Source organism: Anomalospiza imberbis, unplaced genomic scaffold (genome assembly GCF_031753505.1).
Source record: "Anomalospiza imberbis isolate Cuckoo-Finch-1a 21T00152 unplaced genomic scaffold, ASM3175350v1 scaffold_146, whole genome shotgun sequence".
In the NCBI taxonomy this organism is placed as follows: Eukaryota; Metazoa; Chordata; class Aves; order Passeriformes; family Viduidae; genus Anomalospiza; species Anomalospiza imberbis.
In genome coordinates this window covers 94968-111636 of record NW_027099781.1, presented here as the reverse complement: position 1 = coordinate 111636, position 16669 = coordinate 94968, and the positions used below count along the sequence as shown (strand labels likewise).

General features: G+C 67.9%; 4 protein-coding genes across 4 annotated transcripts in view; 3 read left to right on the top strand and 1 right to left on the bottom strand.

The window, feature by feature from the left end:
- OPA3 (outer mitochondrial membrane lipid metabolism regulator OPA3) overlaps window positions 1–16669 on the top strand; it is an 80629-nt gene that overhangs the window by 49812 nt on the left and 14148 nt on the right. The gene's annotated exons all lie outside the window — the stretch shown is intronic.
- TIMM50 (translocase of inner mitochondrial membrane 50) lies at window positions 1462–7402 on the top strand. Its single transcript, XM_068178044.1, has 11 exons — window positions 1462–1650; window positions 1790–1889; window positions 2660–2691; window positions 3108–3129; window positions 3389–3447; window positions 4283–4402; window positions 5085–5189; window positions 5857–5955; window positions 6052–6208; window positions 6695–6867; window positions 7298–7402. The coding sequence occupies exons 1-11, from the start codon at window positions 1462–1464 to the stop codon at window positions 7400–7402; spliced, it is 1161 nt and encodes a 386-aa protein (XP_068034145.1).
- On the top strand, window positions 8258–12191 carry DLL3 (delta like canonical Notch ligand 3). Its single transcript, XM_068178043.1, has 8 exons — window positions 8258–8320; window positions 8629–8850; window positions 8966–9020; window positions 9241–9435; window positions 9549–9607; window positions 9716–10466; window positions 10982–11423; window positions 12155–12191. Exons 1-8 carry the CDS (start codon window positions 8258–8260, stop codon window positions 12189–12191), a joined length of 1824 nt encoding a protein of 607 aa, XP_068034144.1.
- On the bottom strand, window positions 12245–16450 carry QPCTL (glutaminyl-peptide cyclotransferase like). Its single transcript, XM_068178042.1, has 7 exons — window positions 16176–16450; window positions 15568–15715; window positions 14546–14821; window positions 14022–14171; window positions 13392–13491; window positions 12652–12768; window positions 12245–12418 (listed from the first exon to the last, which is right to left on the bottom strand). Exons 1-7 carry the CDS (start codon window positions 16448–16450, stop codon window positions 12273–12275), a joined length of 1212 nt encoding a protein of 403 aa, XP_068034143.1. The 3' UTR covers window positions 12245–12272.

Here is a 16669-nt window from a genome sequence, read left to right as displayed (position 1 = left end):
CATTTCTGCTCTTTTCTGCCCCATTTCCCCCTTCCTGCCCCCTTCCTGCCCTTCCTGCCTCATTTCTGCCCCATTTCTGCTCTTTTCTGCCCCATTTCCCCCCTTCCTGCCCCGTCCTGCTCCACTTCTCTTTCCTGCCCCCTTTCTGCTCTTTTCTGCCCCATTCTGCCCTATTCTGCCCTATTTCCACCCTTCCTGCCCTATTTCTGCTCCATTCCTGCCCCATTCCTGCCCCTTCCTGCCCCATTTCCACTCTTTTCTTTCAATTTCTGCCCCATTTCCATCCCATTTCTGCCCCATTTCCACTCTTTTCTGTCAATTTCTGCTCCATTTCCACTCATTTCTGCCTGTTTTTGGTCCCATTGCCGCTCTTTTCTGCCCCATTTCTGCCCTTTTTTGCCCATTTTTGCCCCATTTTCCCTTACCCTGTTTCTTTCTGCCCTTTTCTGCCAATTTATACCCTTTTTTGCCCCGTTTTTTGCCCATTTCCACCCGTTTTTTACCCGTTTTGCCCTGTTTAAAACCCCTCGGTTGCCGTTCTCGCCGTTCAATAAAGAGCCGGGGCTGCAGCGCCCGCCTCGGTTTTGGGGGGCAGGGGGGAGAGAGACCCCTCCCCAAAAAGGGGGGACCAGGGGGGTTTGGGGAAATTCGGGCTGGTTTTGGGACCCGTCTCGGGGCCCGTTTTGGGGGGTTTGGGGCTGGTTTCAGGGCTTATTTTGGTGGAAATTGGAGTTGGTTTCCAGGCCCATTTTGGGGCAAGTTTTAGGGGTTTTGGGACCGGTTTCAGGACCCGTTCTGGGGGGTTTGCAGCTGGTTTTGGGGCAAGGTTTGGGGCTGGTTTTGGGACAAGTTTTGGGGCAAGTTTTGGGGGTTTTGGGACAAGTTTTGGGACAAATTTCAGAGGGCTTGGGGCCATTTTCGGGGCTCATTTTGGTGCAAGTTTTGGAGGGTTTGGGGCTGGTTTTGGGGCTGGTTTTGGGACAAGTTTTGGAGGGTTTGGGGCTGGTTTTGGGGCTGGTTTTGGGACAAGTTTTGGAGGGTTTGGGGCTGGTTTTGGGGCAAATTTCAGAGGGCTTGGGGCCATTTTCGGGCCTCATTTTGGTGCAAGTTTTGGAGGGTTTGGGGCTGGTTTTTGGGCAAGTTTTGGGGCTGGTTTTGGGACAAGTTTTGGGGGTTTGGGGCCGGTTTCGGGGGTCGCGACGCCGCCATTGACCCGGGCCCGGCTCCACGTGTCCCCCGGCTTCGCGCCGCTTCCGCCAGCGCTTGCTCTGATTGGCTGCCGCGCCGCTGCTCCCGCCTCCCCCGCGCTGCTATTGGCCGCCCGCCGCGCCGCCATTGGCTAGGCACCGCCCCGCCCCGCCCTCCTCCCTCAGCCCCCCGCCTCTGATTGGTTCTCCCCTTTCCCGCCACGCAGATCCCATTGGCTGCCGCTCGCGCGCCGGCGCTTTGCCGTACAGCAACATGGCGGCGTCCGCGGCGGGGCGAGCGGTGTCCTGGGGGCTCCGCAGGGCGCTGGGGGCGCGGCGGGGCCGGGCCGCGACCCCCGCGCCGCCGCCCCCCTCCGCCGCCGGGCCCCGCCGCGCCCTCAGCGGCCCCGCCGCGGACTCCGACACGGCCGCGGTGCTGCGGGAGCGGCTGCGGCAGCGCCAGGTGCGGACGCGGGGGGACGCGCGGCGGGCGCGGGGCGGGCCCGGCGACGGTCCCCGGGTGTCCCCGGGTGTCCCCCTCCGTGTCCCCTGTCCCCCCCGGTGTCCCGTGTGCCCCGCTGACGTGTCCCGTGTCCCCGCAGGAGGAGCCGGGCCCGGCGCGGGGGTCGCTGCGGCGCCTGGCGCTGCGCCTCGGGGGGCTCCTGGCGGCCACCGGCGGGGCGGCCGTGCTCTACGTCTTCGGTGCGTCCCCGGGTGTCACCCGGTGTCCCCAAATGTCCCCCAGTGTCCCCAAATGTCCCCCAGTGTCCCCAGGTGTCCCCGGGTGTCCGCGAGTGTCCCCCAGTATCTCCAGATGTCCCCGAGCATCCCCATGTGTCCTCGAATGTCCCCAGGTGTCCCCCAGTGTCCCCACTGTCCCCAAGTGTCCCCAGGTGTCACCCAGAGCCCCCGAGTGTCCCCAGGTGTCCCCAAGTGTCCCCAGGTGTTCCCAGGCATCCCCGGGTGTCCCCAGGTGTCACCCAGAGTCCCCGAGTGTCCCCGGGTGTCCCCAGGTGTCCCCACTGTCCCCAAGTGTCCCCAGGTGTCACCCAGAGTCTCCGAGTGTCCCCAGGTGTTCCCGAGTGTCCCCCAGTATCTCCAGATGTCCCCGAGTGTCCCCAGGTGTCCCCGTATGTCCCCAGGCATCCCCGGGTGTCCCCAAGTGTTCCCAGGTGTCCCCAAATTTCCCCAGGTGTCCCCCAGTATCCCCAGGTGTCCCCGGGTGTCCCCAGGTGTCCCCGTGCACCCCGGGACGCTGGGGGACACTCGGGGGACACTGTAGGGACACTGTGGGGACACTGTGGGGACACGGGGGACACTGTGGGGCTCGGGGGACACTGTGGGGCTCGGAGGACACTGTGGGGCTCGGAGGACACTGTGGGGACACGGGGGACACTGTGGGGACACTGTGGGGCTCGGGGGACACTGATGGCTGTGTCCCCCACCCCCCGTGTCCCCACTGTCCCCCGCAGGCAGCAACGCCGTGGACGAGCACGGGGACAAGGTGAGGGGACACTGAGGGGACACGGGTGGGGCTGGCTGTCCCGCGACTGTCCCCAAAGCGGGGGGGAGGGGCGGTCCCCGGGGGGCGTCCGGTCCCTCCCCCACCCCCGGTGTCACTTTTGTCACCCGAGCCCCTTCCTGGCGCCGCCCGGGAGGGGACATCCGGGGGACATCAAAGGGGGTGGCTGGGGGTGACAACGACCCGCGGGGGGGGACAGCGAGTGTCACCGGCCTGTGAATTGTCCCCGTGCCGCGGGCTGGCCCTGCCCCCTCGGGGTCCCCTCGGGGTCCCCTGTGTCCCCACACTGCCCCCTCATTGTCCCCTCATTGTCCCCCTCTCTGTCCCCTCGGGGTCCCCACACTGTCCCCTCTGTGTCCCCTCACTGTCCCCTCTGTGTCCCCTCCCTGTCCCCACAGATCCCCGATGAGTTCGACAGCGGTGAGTGACCCCCGGGCTGGGGGGAGGTGACAGGGGAGGGGACACTGCCACCACCCCCCCACACACCCCCCCCCCCGTTGCCGTTTGTCACCTCGCTGTCACCCCCAGCCCCTTTCACGCCCTGGTGTGACCCAAAACGGGCTTTTTTTGGGGTGGGACGGGGAGGGGGGGTGGCACTGTCCCCTCTGGGGGTCCCTGTCCCCCCTGGGGGGGTCCCTGTCCCCTCTGGGGACACGGGGGTCTCACGGGGGCTCCGCAGACCCCGTGGGGATCCGGCACCTACGGAGAACCTTCAAGTACTTCAAGGATTACAGACAGGTGAGATCTGGGGGGGTCCCTGGGGGGTTTGGGGGTTCCCTGGGGAGGTTTGGGGGTCCCCGGGGGGTTTGGGGGTCCCTGGGGTGTCCCGGGGGCATCCCCCAGGGATTTGTCGCCCGCGTTGGGGAAGGGGGTGAGTGCGGAGGGGTCCTGGGGCAATTTTGGGGAGGGGGGTGACCCCGAGTTTGGGGGTCCCTGTACCCACTGTCCCCATCTCTATTTCGGGGTCCGTGTCCCAGTTTGGGTGTCTCTGTCCCCATTTGGGGATCCCTGTCCCAGTCTGGGGGTCCGTGTCCCAGTTTGGGGGTCCCTGTCCCCATCTGGGGGTCCCTGTCCCCATTTGTGGGTCCCTGTCCCAGTCTGGGGGTCCCTGTCCCCATTTGTGGGTCCCTGTCCCAGTCTGGGGGTCCCTGTCCCCATCTGGGGGTCCCTGTCCCCATTTGTGGGTCCCTGTCCTAGTTTGGGGGTCCCTGTCCCTGTCTGGGGGTCCCTGTCCCTATTTGGGGCTCCCTGTCCCCATTTGGGGGTCCCTGTCCCCATCTGGGGGTCCGTGTCCCAGTCTGGGGGTCCCTGTCCCCATTTGTGGGTCCCTGTCCTAGTTTGGGGGTCCCTGTCCCCGTCTGGGGGTCCCTGTCCCCATTTGTGGGTCCCTGTCCTAGTTTGGGGGTCCCTGTCCCTGTCTGGGGGTCCCTGTCCCTATTTGGGGCTCCCTGTCCCCATCTGGGGGTCCGTGTCCCAGTCTGGGGGTCCCTGTCCCCATTTGTGGGTCCCTGTCCCCGTCTGGGGGTCCGTGTCCCCACTGCCCCCCGTGTCCCCCCGTCCCCGTGCCCCTCAGATGATCATCGAGCCCACGAGCCCCAAGCTGCTGCCGGACCCGCTGCGGGAGCCCTACTACCAGCCGCCCTACACGCTGGTCATCGAGCTCACGGGGGTCCTGCTGCACCCCGAGTGGTCGGTCAGTGACCCCCCGGCCCCCCCAGACCCGGCCGGGCCGCGGGGCTGCTCCCAAAAAAAACCCCGAAACCCCAAAACTGCAAAAACCCCAGAACCCCAAAAACCGCACAAACCCCAAAACTCCAAAAACCCTGAATCCCCCAGAACCCCAAAAATCCCAAAACTGCAAAAACCCCAAAACTCCAAAAACCCAGAATCCCCAAAAACCCCGGAACCCCAAAAACCCCAAAAGTTTTAAGGGTGGGTTTTGGGGTTTTTGGGGCCGTTTTGGGGGGTTTTGGAAGTGGTTTTGGGGCCGTTTTTGGGTTTGGTTTTGGGTTTTTAGGGGTGATTTTGGGGCTGTTTTCAGGGTGGGTTTTGTGGGTAGTTTTGGGGCCGTTTTTGGGGGTTTTGGGAGTGGTTTTGGGGCTGGTTTTGGGTTTGGTTTTGGGGTTTTTGGGGGTGGTTTTGGGCTTTTTAGGAGTGGTTTTTGGGGTGTTTTTTGGGGTGGCTTTTTGGGGGCGGTTCTTGGGGCGCTTTTTGGGCTTCTGGGCTGCTTTCCAACCCCTCAAAACCCCTCAGGATTTCCTCCATTCCCCCCAATCCCCGAGAAACCCAAACCCCCGACCCCGAAAAGAGCCCCCAGACCCCCCCTTCCAGCGCTCCCAAACCCCAAAACGGCGGGAATTTGCCCCAAAACGCAGCTGGTGACGGGCTGGAGGTTCAAGAAGCGCCCGGGCATCGAGCACCTCCTGCAGCAGCTGGCGCCGCTCTACGAGATCGTCATCTTCACCTCCGAGACCGGGATGGTGGGCGCGCAACTCGGGCGGAACTCGGGGTTATGGGGACGTTCCGAGGGGTCTGGGTGGTCTTTGGGGTTTTTTTTTGTTTATTTTTTGTTTTTTGTTGTTTTTTTTTGGGGGGGGGATGGGATTGAAGGAGATTTAAGGGGTTTTTAAGGTGGGGGGCTCGATGGTTCAGGGACGCCCCAAAAGGAGTCTGAAAAGCTACCCCAAAAGGACGGCCCGAAAACAGCCCAAAAGCAGCCCAAATCGCCCCAAAAAATCACCCCCGAACTGGAGTGGGAGTGGGGAGAATCATCCCCAGGCCCGCCTGAACATGGGGCTGTGTTTTGGGGGCACTTTGGAGGGGTTTTTGGGGTTTGTCCTGGGGGGTTTTGGAGGTTTCCCGTGAGGCTGTGGTGTGCCGGGGGGGGGGGGGGGAGGGGTTGGGAGGAATTTTGGGGGGCTTGGGTGGGTTTTAGGGGGGTTGGGAGGGATTTGGGGGGGGATTTTTTGTGTTGGAGTCTTGAAGAAGGAAAAACCCTCCCTGGCCCCACCTGGCTGCATTTTGGGGACAATTGGGGGATTTTTGCAGGGGGGGCGGGGGGCGGGTCTCACACCAGGCTGCCGGGAGGGGCGGGGAGGGGCTCTTGGGGTGCCCCAAAACCCCCTGAAAGCCACCCCGAACCCGCAGACGGCGTTCCCGCTGATCGACAGCATCGACCCGCACGGCTTCGTGTCCTACCGGCTGTTCCGCGACGCCACGCGCTACATGGACGGCCACCACGTCAAGGTCGGGGCTCTGCGGGTCCCCCCCCGGCCCCCAGCCCCTCGTTTTGGGGCCCAATTCCCAGATTTGGGGTGTCTCCCCCCGCCCCCCATCCCGCAGGATATCTCGTGCCTGAACCGGGACCCGGCGCGGGTGGTGGTGGTGGATTGGCGCCGGGACTCGTTCCAGCTGCAGCCCTTCAACGGGCTGGCGCTGCCACGCTGGGACGGCGGCTCCGAGGACCGCGCGCTCTACGACCTGGCTGCCTTCCTCAAGAGTGGGTGGAACGGCCCGGAACGCCCCCAAAATGCACACAGAGTTCACCGAAATCCATCCGAACCCACCCAGAATTCACCAAAATCCATCCAGACCCACCCAAAATCGATCAAAACCCACCCAGAATTCACCAAAATCTATCCAAACCCACCCAGAATCCACCCAAACCCACCCAGAATTCACCAAAATCCACCCAAACCCACCCAGAATTCACCAAAATCTATGTAAACCCACATGTTTCGCCCCAAAATGTGCCCCAATCCTGATCCCGCAGCCATCGCCCTCAAACACCCAAAACCTGCGGGTTTCACCCCAAAACGCCCCGATCCCAATCCTGATCCCGTTCCCAATCCCTATCCCGATCCCGACCCCCGATCCCAGTCCCAGCCCTGGTCCCGGTCCTGCAGCCGTCACCCCCAAACACCCAAAACCTGCGCGTTTCACCCCAATCCCGGTCCCAGTCCCGATCCCAGTCCCGGTCCCGTAGCCATCGCGCTCAGCGGCGTCGAGGACGTGCGGTCCGTGCTGGAGAATTATTCCCTGGAGGACGATCCCCTAGCGGCGTTCCAGCGGCGCCGGACGCGCCTGGAGGAGGTGGGGACACCTGGGGGACACCTGGGGACACCTGGGAGAGGTTGGGGACACTTGGGGGACACCTGGGTGGGGCTGGGGACACCAGGGGACACCTGGGAGGGGCTGGGGACACTTGGGGGACACCTGGGTGGGGCTGGGGACACTTGGGGGACCCTGCCCAGCCAAAATCCCGGGGGGGTTTCACCCCAGCTTTGGGAGAGGTGGTGGCTGGAGGAGGAGGGGACAGCGGGGACAGGGGGGCCAGGGGACACCAGGGACAGGGGACACGGGGACAGCGCGGCCAGGGCCAGCGGGGACACTGGGGGCAGGGGACACCGAGGCCAAGGGACAGCGGGGACAGGGGACAGCGGGGACAAGGGATGGGGGGGACACCAGGGCCAGGGGACACCAGGGACACCGGACACAGGGGACACGGGGCCAGGGGACACCGGACACGGGGGACAGGGGGGACACCGGGGCCGGCCGGAGCCGATGGCTGCGCTTCTGGCCCAAGCAGGAGCAGCAGCAGCGCCTGGCCGAGCTGGCCCAGGGCAAGCAGCCCGCGGGGGCTTTCCTGGGCAACCTCACCGGCCGCCTCTGGCCGCGCTCCAAGCAGCAGTGACGTCACCGTGACGTCATCGCGACGTCACAGCGACCTCGTGGGACAGCGGCGAAGGACCGGGGGGGGACCCCAAAATCCCCTCCCCCCCTGCCACCCACCCCGTCCCGAACCCCGAATTCCCGGGAATGCCACGGGGCCGGGGGGGTTTGGGGGGGTCTGGGGGGTCCGGGCCCCGTTTTGGGGCGAATAAAGGCTGAAACGGAGCTCTGGGGATGCTCTGGTTTGTGCGGGGAGCCCGTCCTGCCGTGGGGCCTGGGATTTTGGGGCGGAATCCTGCCGGTTTGGGAGGTTTTGGGGCCGATTCCGCCTTTCTGGGGCGGGTTTGGGGCTGAATCCTCGCGTTTGTGGAGGTTTTGGGGCTGAATCTTCTCCAGGGGAGGTTGTGGGGCTGATTCCGCCTGTTTTGGGGAGGTTTTGGGGCTGAATCCTCGCGTTTGGGGAGGTTTTGGGGCTGATTCCTCTCCAGGGGAGGTTTTGGGGCTGATTCCGCCTGTTTTGGAGAGGTTTTGGGGCTGAATCCTCGCGTTTGGGGAGGTTTTGGGGCTGATTCCTCGCGTTTGTGGAGGTTTTGGGGTTGATTCCTCTCCAGGGAAGGTTTTGGGGCCGATTCCGCCTTTTTTGGGGGAGAGTTCGGCTGCAAATTCCCCTTGGATGGGCGCTTTTGGGTGCGAATCTCCCCTTTTTGGGGTCGGGTCCCCCTTTTTTGGGGCCTGGGGGCGTGGCTTGGGCGCAGTGGGCGGGGCCGGGGCAGTGGGCGTGGCCTGGCGCCTTCAAATGGGTCTGGGGGCGCCGCGGGGCTCAGAGCCCGGCGAGCCCCGGCCCCGACGGGACCCCCGGGACCCCCCAGGCCCGGCCATGCTGCTGCCCCTCCCCCTCCTGCCCCTCCTCCTCCTCCTCCTCCTCCTCGGCCCCGCCCCGGTGAGGGGGGGCGGGGGGGGGGCTCTGGGAATGGGGGTGGGGGTCCTGAGGGGGTTCGGGGGGGATCGGTGGGGGGGGGTTGGTGTCCTGGGGAGGGACTTGGGGTCTCTTAGGGGGGATTTTGGGGTCCTGGGGGGGATTTGGGGGTCATGGGGGGGGGTTGGGGGTCATGGGGGGATTTTTGGAGGTCTTGGGGGTGATTTTGGGTGTGATGGGGGATTTTGAGGTTTCTTGGGGGGGATTTTGGGGTTTCTTGGGGGTGATTTTTGGGATCTCTGGGGGTAATTTTGGGGTCCCCCCACCCCCAGGCGCGCCCCGCGGGGGTCCTGGAGCTGCGGGTGCTGTCGGCGCGGGGGGGTCCCGGGGGTCCCTGCGGGGGCCCCCCCTCGTGCCGCCTCCTGTTCCGGCTGTGCCTGCGCCCCCCCGGGGGGGGCGGCTGCAGCCTGGGGGTCGCGCAGAGCCCCCCCGGGCCCCCCCCCGCGCCCGGAGCCCCCCGCCTGCTCCGCCTGCCCTTCGCCTTCCCCTGGCCGGTGAGACCCCCCCCCAAAATCCGAGACCTCCCCGCCCCAAACCTGAGCACCCCCCCGGGGCCGGGAAGGACGAGACCCCCCCCCAAAATCTCGTGTCCCCCCCCTCCTCCCCCAGGGCAGCGTCTCGCTCGTGGTGGAGTCCTGGCGGCTGGAGGAGAGCGGCGCCCCCGGTGAGCGGGGGCCGGGGGGGGCAATTGGGGCTGGGGGGGGGAAATTTGGGGGCGGGGGGCGGGGGGGAAATGAGGAACAACCCGGGGGTTTCGGGGGGGGGGAACAAACGGAGATTTTGGGGCAATTTGGGGCTGGGGGGGTGGGTAAATTGTGGTTGGGTGGGGGGGGGTCCCGGGGGGGTTCTGGCGGTGCTGACCCCCCCCTTTGCCCCCCCCCCAGGCCCCCCCTTGAGGCTTTTGGGGCGCGCGGTGTCGCGGCCGCGCCTGAGGCCGGGGGGGCCGTGGCGGGGGGGGGCCGGGGGGGGGCTGCGCTTCGGGACCCGCCTGCGCTGCCCCTCCCCCCCCCGCGCCCCCCGCTGCCCCCGCTGCCCCCCCTGCGCCCCCCGACGCTGCTGGAGCCGCTGCTGCGCCCCCCGTGAGTCCCCCCAAAAAAAACCTGACACCCCGGGACCCCCCCCACCCGGAACCCCCCGCCCCCCCGCCCCGCGTGGGGGTCGGGGTCCCCTGAGCCCCCCTCTGTCCCCTCAGGGGGGTGTCGGGGTCCCTGTGTCCCCCCCAGCGCCTGCGGCGGCGGCGGCGTTTGCTCGGTAAGTGGGATCCCCCCGGGACCCCCCCGGGATCCCCGGAACCCCCCGGGACCCCATCGGACCCCTCCCGGGACCCCCCCGGGCCCGGTAACGGCGCTGTCCCCGCAGGGCCACGGGAGCGGCTGCGACAGCCCGGAGGCACCGGCGGCACCGGCGGCGACCTTGGAAGCCCCGGCGGTGGCCGCGGCGGCGGCTCCGGTGGCCCCGGTGGTCCCGGAGGTGGCCCCGGACCCCCCGGCGGTGGCCGCGGCGGCGGCGGCTCTGGTGGACCCGGGTGCGGCGCTGGACGCTCCGTCGGCGGCCCCGGTGGCCCCGGTAGCAACCCCCGGAGCCCCGTCCCCGTCCTCGCCTCCGCCGGGACAGCGGCTCCTGGTCCCGGAGCCGCCCCCGGGGGTCCCGGAGCGGCTCCCGGCGGTCTCAGAGCAGCTTCTGGGCGTTCCGGAGGTCCCCGATGCCTTCCCGAGGATCCCGCACCCGGTCCCGGTGGTCGCGGAGGTCCCGGATCCCCTCCCGGCGGTGTCGGATCATCCTTCGGGGGTCCCGGAGCCGCTCCCGGGGCTCCCGGAGCGGCTCCCGGGGGTCTCAGACCATCTCCCGGTGGCCCCGGACCCTCTCCCGGTGGCCCCGGGGGTCCCCAATCCCATCCCGGGGGTCCCGTACCCTCTCCCGGAGGTGCCCCCTTCCCCCTGCGCCCTCGGGCCCTGCTTCAACGGCGGCGCCTGCGCCCCGGACCCCCGGCCCGGGACCCCGGGCAGCCCCCCCGGGAGCCCCGGTTACAGCTGCCGCTGCCCCCCCGGCTTCCGCGGCTCCAACTGCGAGCGCCGGGCGGACCGGTGCGACCCCCAGTACTGCCTGAACGGTGAGAGCCGCCCCGAACCCCCCAAAAAACCCCTCCGGCAGCCCCGAAATTGACCCCTCTTTCTCTCGTTTCCTCCCGCACCCCGATCCCCCTCCCCACTTTTAAACCCTTTTCCCCCTCCGAATCCCATTTTCTCCGATTCCTCCCCTTTTCTCCCCTTTCCCCGCTTTTTTCCTCTGAATCCCTTTTTCCTCCTTTTTCTCCCTTTTCCCCCCTTTTTTCCCCGTACCCCCCCTTTTCACCTTTCCCCCCCGAATTTTCCCCTTTTATCCCCGAACCTCACTTTTCACCTTTTCCCCCCATTTCCCTGCATTTCTCCCATTCCACCCCCCCCCATTTCCCTCCCATTCCCCCCGTTTTCCCCCCGTTTTTCCCCCGTTTTTCCCCCGTTTTTCCGCCGTTTTTCCCCCCATTTCCCCCCCGTTTTTCCCCCCATTTTCCCCCCGTTTTCCCCCGATTTTCCCCCCGTTTCCCCCCGTTTTCCCCCCCGTTTTTCCCCCGTTTCCCCGCGGCAGGCGGGCACTGCCGGGACTCGCAGGGGCTGGCCCCGCTCTGCCGCTGCCCCCCGGGATTTTCGGGGCGCCGCTGCCAGCACAACGCCGACGACTGCAGCCCGAACCCGTGCGCGCACGGGGGCACCTGCCAGGACGGCCCCAACTCCTTCACCTGCAGCTGCACGCTGGGCTTCGGGGGGCCGCGCTGCCGCCGCCGCGCCGGGGCCTGCGCCCCGAACCCGTGCGCGCACGGCGGGACGTGCTTCACGCACTTCTCGGGGCCCGTCTGTGCCTGCGCCCCCGGATTCATGGGGGTGCGCTGCGAGGAGGAGGTGGGGGGGCCCCCCCCGGCCCCGCGGCCGCGCCGGGGCGCGGCCCCGCTGGCGCTGTGCGCGCTCCCGCTGCTGCTGCTGGGGCCGGGCGTGGGGCTGGCGGTGGCCAGGAGGCGGCGGGGGGGCGGCAGGTGAGGTTTTGGGGGGGTTTAGAGGGATTTTGAGGGGTTTCGGAGGATTTTAGGGGGTTTTGGGGTTCAAGATTTGGGGTTCAGGACTGTTCCTGGGGCTGGCGGTGGCCGGGAGGCAGCGGGGGGGGCGGCAGGTGAGGTTTTGGGGGGGTTCCAGGAGGTTTTGGGGCAGTTTGGGGTTCAAGGTTTGGGGTTCAGGGCTGTTATTGGGGCTGGCGGTGGCCAGGAGGCAGCGGGGGGGGGGCGGCAGGTGAGGTTTCGGGGGGGTTTTGAGGGGTTTTGGGGCAGTTTGTGGGGTTTGAGGTCCGGGTGCTCACTGATGTTACCACGACAGGGATTGGGGGGTTGGGGGTGCAGGTGAGGTTTTGGGGGGATTGGAGGGAGGTTGGGGGGGTTTTGGGGTCCCTCTGTGAGTTCCAAGGGGAATTTGGGGGGGTCCCGGTGGGTTCCAGGGGGGATTTGGGTTTTTTTTTGGGGGCTGGGGGGTCTCACGGCAGTTTTTGGCAGCAGGACCCCGGCGGACACGGACGGGACCCCCCGGCTGAGCCCCCCCGGGCCAGAGCGGCGGCCACAGAGAGCCTCGGCCACGCGGGTGAGACCCCCGGGACCCCCAAGTCCCCCCCCAGGACCCCAAATGACCCCCGGGACCCCAAATCCGCCCTTGCGACCCCCAAATTCCCCCTGAGACCCCCGCCCCCCTCCCTTTAACCGCCCCTGTTTGCCCCCCTCAGGTGTGACCTCAGGTGCGCCTCCCAATCCGGGCAATAAACGGAATTCCATGGTTTTGGGGTTTATTTGTGGTTTTTTTGGGGTGTCCCCGGTTTTTATTTTTTTGGGGGGGGCGGGTGGTCAGAGCTGCAGGAACTCGGCCACGAAGACCAGCAGGATCTTGGCCAGGTCCTGCACGGTCGGGGGGTGCAGGTTGTCCTCGGTGTCCCCCGGCGTGTGCCACACCCGCGGGAACGGCGTGGGGATCAGGTGCAGCACCGCGACACCTGCGGGGACACGGGGGGGACATGGGGACACCTGCGGGGACACGGGGGACACGGGGGGGACATGGGGACAGCAGGGACACGGGGACAAAGGAGGGGACACTGGGGACAGCAGGGACACGGGGGGACACCGAGGAGCCCAGGGGACGCTGGGGACAGGGTGGGACAGGGTAGGACAGGGTGGGACAGGGTGGGACAGGGTGGGGACAGGGTGGGGACAGGGTGGGGACAGTCACCTCGCTGCAGGAAGGGCACGTGATCGTCCTCGACGGGCCCCGGCGCGGGGCTGAGGCGGAAGAACGGCGGCTCCGGCGGCGCCGCGTGCAGCAGCCCCAGGCGGCGCAGCCGCTGCTCTGCGGGGACACGGGGACATCGCGGGGACATGGGGACACGGGGACATCGGGGACATCAGGGACATCGCGGGGACATGGGGACATCAGGGACACGGGGACATCGCGGGGACATGGGGACACGGGGGACACGGGGACATCAGGGACACGGGGACATCGCGGGGACCTGGGGACATGGGGGACACAGGGACATCACAGACATGGGGGACATCAGGGACACGGGGACAGCAGGGACATGGGGGACATCAGGGACACGGGGACAGCAGGGACATGGGGGACACGGGGACATCGCCACCCCGTCCCTCTCTGGGTTCTTGTCCCATCTCCCGATCCCGTCCCCTGTGTCCCCATCCCATCACTGTCCCACCCCTGTCCCCCTGCTGTGTCCCCGGTGTCCCACCCCTGTCCCCGGTGTCCCCCCGCGGTGTCGCACCCCTGTCCCCGCTGTCCCCAGCCCTGTCCCAGCCCTGTTCCCGCTGTCCCCATGGTGTCCCAGCCCTGTCCCCGCTGTCCCAGCCCTGTCCCCGCTGTCCCCCCGCGCTGTCCCCGCGGTGTCCCAGCCCTGTCCCCCGTGTCCCAGCCCTGTCCCCGCTGTCCCCCCGCGCTGTCCCCCCGCGGTGTCGCACCGATGCTGACGAGGCGCAGGAACCAGTGGTGGCTGCGGGGGAAGTGGCTGTGGATGGCGGGGCTGGGGCCGCCCAGCAGGTCCAGCAGCACCAGCAGGCTCTGGGGACACACGGGGGACGTGGCGGGGACACGGACACAGCCACGGGGACAGCGTCCCCTCCACGCCACTGACCACGGCGGTGACCCCTGACCCCGCGGGCTGTTCCCAGTGTCACCGTCCCCAGTGTCACCATCCCCAGTGTCACTGACCACGGCGGTGACCCCTGACCCCGCGGGCTGTCCCCAGTGTCACCGTCCCCAGTGTCACCATCCCCAGTGTCACTGACCACGGCGGTGACCCCTGACCCCGCAGGCTGTCCCCCAGTGTCCCCGTCCCCAGTGTCACCGTCCCCAGTGTCACCATCCCCAGTGTCACTGACCACAGCGGTGACCCCTGACCCTGCAGGCTGTCCCCCAGTGTCCCCGTCCCCAGTGTCCCCGTCCCCGGTGTCACTGACCATGGTGGTGACCCCAGTGTCCCTGTCCCCAGTGTCCCTGTCCCGTGTCACCATCCCCAGTGTCACTGACCACAGCGGTGACCCCTGACCCCGCGGGCTGTCCCCAGTGTCCCCGTCCCCGGTGTCACTGACCATGGCAGTGACCTCTGTCCCCGCGGGGTGGCCCCGTGCCGCCATCTTGGCCGCCAGGTGCCGCGCCCCGTACAGGGAGTCGGTGGCGCTCCAGGCCCCGAACGCCTCCTCCCCGTCCAGGAAGAGCAGCTGCAGCGTCACCGGGGGGTCCTGCGGGGACACCGGGCCGGTCACACATGGGCACACACCTGGGCACACCTGGCATACCTGTGTCACACACCTGGGAACACCTGGCATACCTGGGCACACCTGGCATACCTGTGTCACACACCTGGCACACACCTGTCACAGCTGTCACACACCTGTCACACCTGTCCAGGTGACCCTGAGGTGTCCCAAGGGGTATCCAGGTGACCCCAAGGTGACCCCCAGGTGTCCTGAGGTGACACCCAGTTCTCTCAAGGTGACCGCCAGGTGTCCAGGTGTCTCCCAGGTGTCCTGAGGCGTCCCCAGCTGTCCCCATGCCCTCACTGGTGTCCCCCAGGTGTCCCCCCGCTGTCCCCCGCTGTCCCCCTGCCCCTCACCTGCTCCCCGCGCCGCCGCAGGTGCACGTCCAGGGCGGCAGCCAGCTCCAGCAGGAGGGCACAGGGCACGGCGGCGTCGGTGGCCCCCACGAAGGGCCCGGTGGCCACGGCCTTGGTGTCGTAGTGGCAGGCCAGCGCCAGGCGCCGCGCGGCCGTCGGCGCCGCCGTGGCCACCACGCTGCTGAAGGTCACCTGCCCGCGCGGCGTGGCCGCCTCGAAGGTGTCCAGCTCCAGGTGCCAGCGGGCGCCCAGTGAGCGCAGGTGGGCCAGGATGTGCTGCAGCGGGGGGGTGGGGGGGTTTGGGGGGGTTTTGGGGAGATTTGAGGGGGTCTGAAACGCGTTTGGGGAAATTTTGGGGGGATTTGGGGGGTCTGAAAGGGGTTTGGGGGAGATTTAAGGGGATTTTGGGGCGATTTGGGGAAAATTTGGGGGGATTTTAAGGGATTTTGGGGAGATTTGGGTGGATTTGGGGGGGTTTGGGGAGATTTGGGGGGATTTTGGGGGTCTGAAAGGGCTTTGGGGGAGGTTTGGGGGGGTTTGGGGAGGACTTTGGGGGGATTTGTGGTGGATTTTGGGGGATTCGAGGGGGATTGGGGGGGGTCTGAAAGAGGCTTGGGGGGATTTAGGGGGGACTTGGGGAGTCTGAGAGGGGCTTGAGATGGATTTGGGGGACCTCAGGGGGTATTTGTGTGGGTTTGGGCGTACTGGGGGGGGTCCCAGGGCAGGTTTGGGGGTGGATTTAGGGGTTCCGGGGTGGGTTTTGGGGGGCTCTGGGTGGGTTTGGGGGTCCCGGGGCAGGTTTGGGGGTGGATTTGGGGGTCCCGGGGCAGGTTTTGGGGGTCCCGAGGTGGGTTTGGGGGTCCCGAGGTGGGTTTTGGGGGTCCCGAGGTGGGTTTGGGGGTCCCGAGGTGGGTTTGGGGTGGATTTGTGGGTCCCGGGGCAGGTTTGGGGTGGATTTGGGGGTCCCGGGGTGGGTTTTGGGGGGCTCTGGGTGGGTTTGGGGGTCCCGGGGGAGGTCTCACCTGCCGGGCCGCGCGGCTGCCGGGGCCCCCCGGGAGCCTCTCGTGCAGGAGGGGCCGCAGGAGGGACCCCCAGAGCCGGGCGGGGTCCAGCTGGGCCAGGAGGGTCCGCAGGGCTCGCTCCGGGGGGGGGCCGGGGGCGGCCTGGGGGTCCCGGAGGGGTCAGGGGAGGTCCCGGAGGGCTTTTGGGGGGATCCCAGAGGGGCTTTGGAGGTCCCAGAGTGGTTTTGGGGGTCCCGGAGGGATCGTGGGGGGTCCTGAAGGGGTTTCGGGGGGGGGGGGGGCTGGAGGGTTTTGGGGGGGTTCCGGAGAGTTTTTGGGGGGTCCCAGAGGGTTTTTGGGGGTCCCGGAGGGGTCGGGGGGATCCCAGAGGGGTTGGGGGGATCCCAGAATGGTTTTGGGGGTCCCGGAGGGGTTTTGGGGGTCCTGGAGTGGTTTTGGGTGGTCGTGCAGGATTTTGGGGGGTCGCAGAATGGTTTCGGGGGGTCCCGGAGGGCTCGGGGGGGCTCCGGAACACCCCGCATCCCTTGATCCCGGCCCAGAACGCATCCCGAGGCATCGGGGGCTCCCGGGGGTCCCGAAAGGTTTCTGGGGGGGGTCGGTCCCGTTACCGCCCCGCTCTCCCGTTAACCCCCCCGGCAATCCGCTCCCCGCTCACCGGGCCGGCTGTTCCGCGTTCCCCGCCGGGCCAGGCGAGGAACAGCACGGCGGCGGCCGCCAGCAGCGCCAGCAGCGGCAGCAGCGGCCGCGCCGGGCGCGGGGGGCGCGGGAGGAGCCCCCGGAACCGGCCCGGGCCCGGGGCCGGCACCGGGAGCGGCCCCGGTACCGGAGCCGGACTCGAACCCGCGGCCCGCGGGCGGCGCGGCCCGGCCGGGACCTGGCGCATGGCGGGGGCGGGGCCTGGCGGGGGCGGGGCCGGCGCGGGCCAATCACTGTTGCGGGGCGGGGCCTAAAGGGGGCGCGGCCACGTGGGGCGACGAGGAGCGCGGGTATTGGGGGGGTGGGCGGGGCTTGAGGGGAGGCCACGCCCACGCGGGACGAGGCGGGACGGACAGAGGGACACGGGGGGGACACGGGGGGACAGAGGGACACGGGGGGGACACGG

What these genes read in the sequence shown, in the direction of transcription:
- TIMM50 (XM_068178044.1), top strand. Translation starts at nt 1,462, where the DNA reads ATGGCGGCGTCCGCGGCGGGGCGAGCGGTGTCCTGGGGGCTCCGCAGG. An exon ending in GGCCGTGCTCTACGTCTTCG is followed by an intron (nt 1,890 to 2,659) that starts GTGCGTCCCCGG and finishes TGTCCCCCGCAG; the next exon opens with GCAGCAACGCCGTGGACGAG. An exon ending in GACACTTGGGGGACACCTGG is followed by an intron (nt 6,868 to 7,297) that starts GTGGGGCTGGGG and finishes TGGCCCAAGCAG; the next exon opens with GAGCAGCAGCAGCGCCTGGC.
- DLL3 (XM_068178043.1), top strand. Translation starts at nt 8,258, where the DNA reads ATGCTGCTGCCCCTCCCCCTCCTGCCCCTCCTCCTCCTCCTCCTCCTC. An exon ending in GAGCCGCTGCTGCGCCCCCC is followed by an intron (nt 9,436 to 9,548) that starts GTGAGTCCCCCC and finishes CTGTCCCCTCAG; the next exon opens with GGGGGTGTCGGGGTCCCTGT. An exon ending in AGGCGGCGGGGGGGCGGCAG is followed by an intron (nt 11,424 to 12,154) that starts GTGAGGTTTTGG and finishes TGCCCCCCTCAG; the next exon opens with GTGTGACCTCAGGTGCGCCT.
- QPCTL (XM_068178042.1), bottom strand. Translation starts at nt 16,450, where the DNA reads ATGCGCCAGGTCCCGGCCGGGCCGCGCCGCCCGCGGGCCGCGGGTTCG. An exon ending in GCAGCCGCGCGGCCCGGCAG is followed by an intron (nt 14,822 to 15,567) that starts GTGAGACCTCCC and finishes CCCCCGCTGCAG; the next exon opens with CACATCCTGGCCCACCTGCG. An exon ending in CGTGCCCTTCCTGCAGCGAG is followed by an intron (nt 12,419 to 12,651) that starts GTGACTGTCCCC and finishes GTGTCCCCGCAG; the next exon opens with GTGTCGCGGTGCTGCACCTG.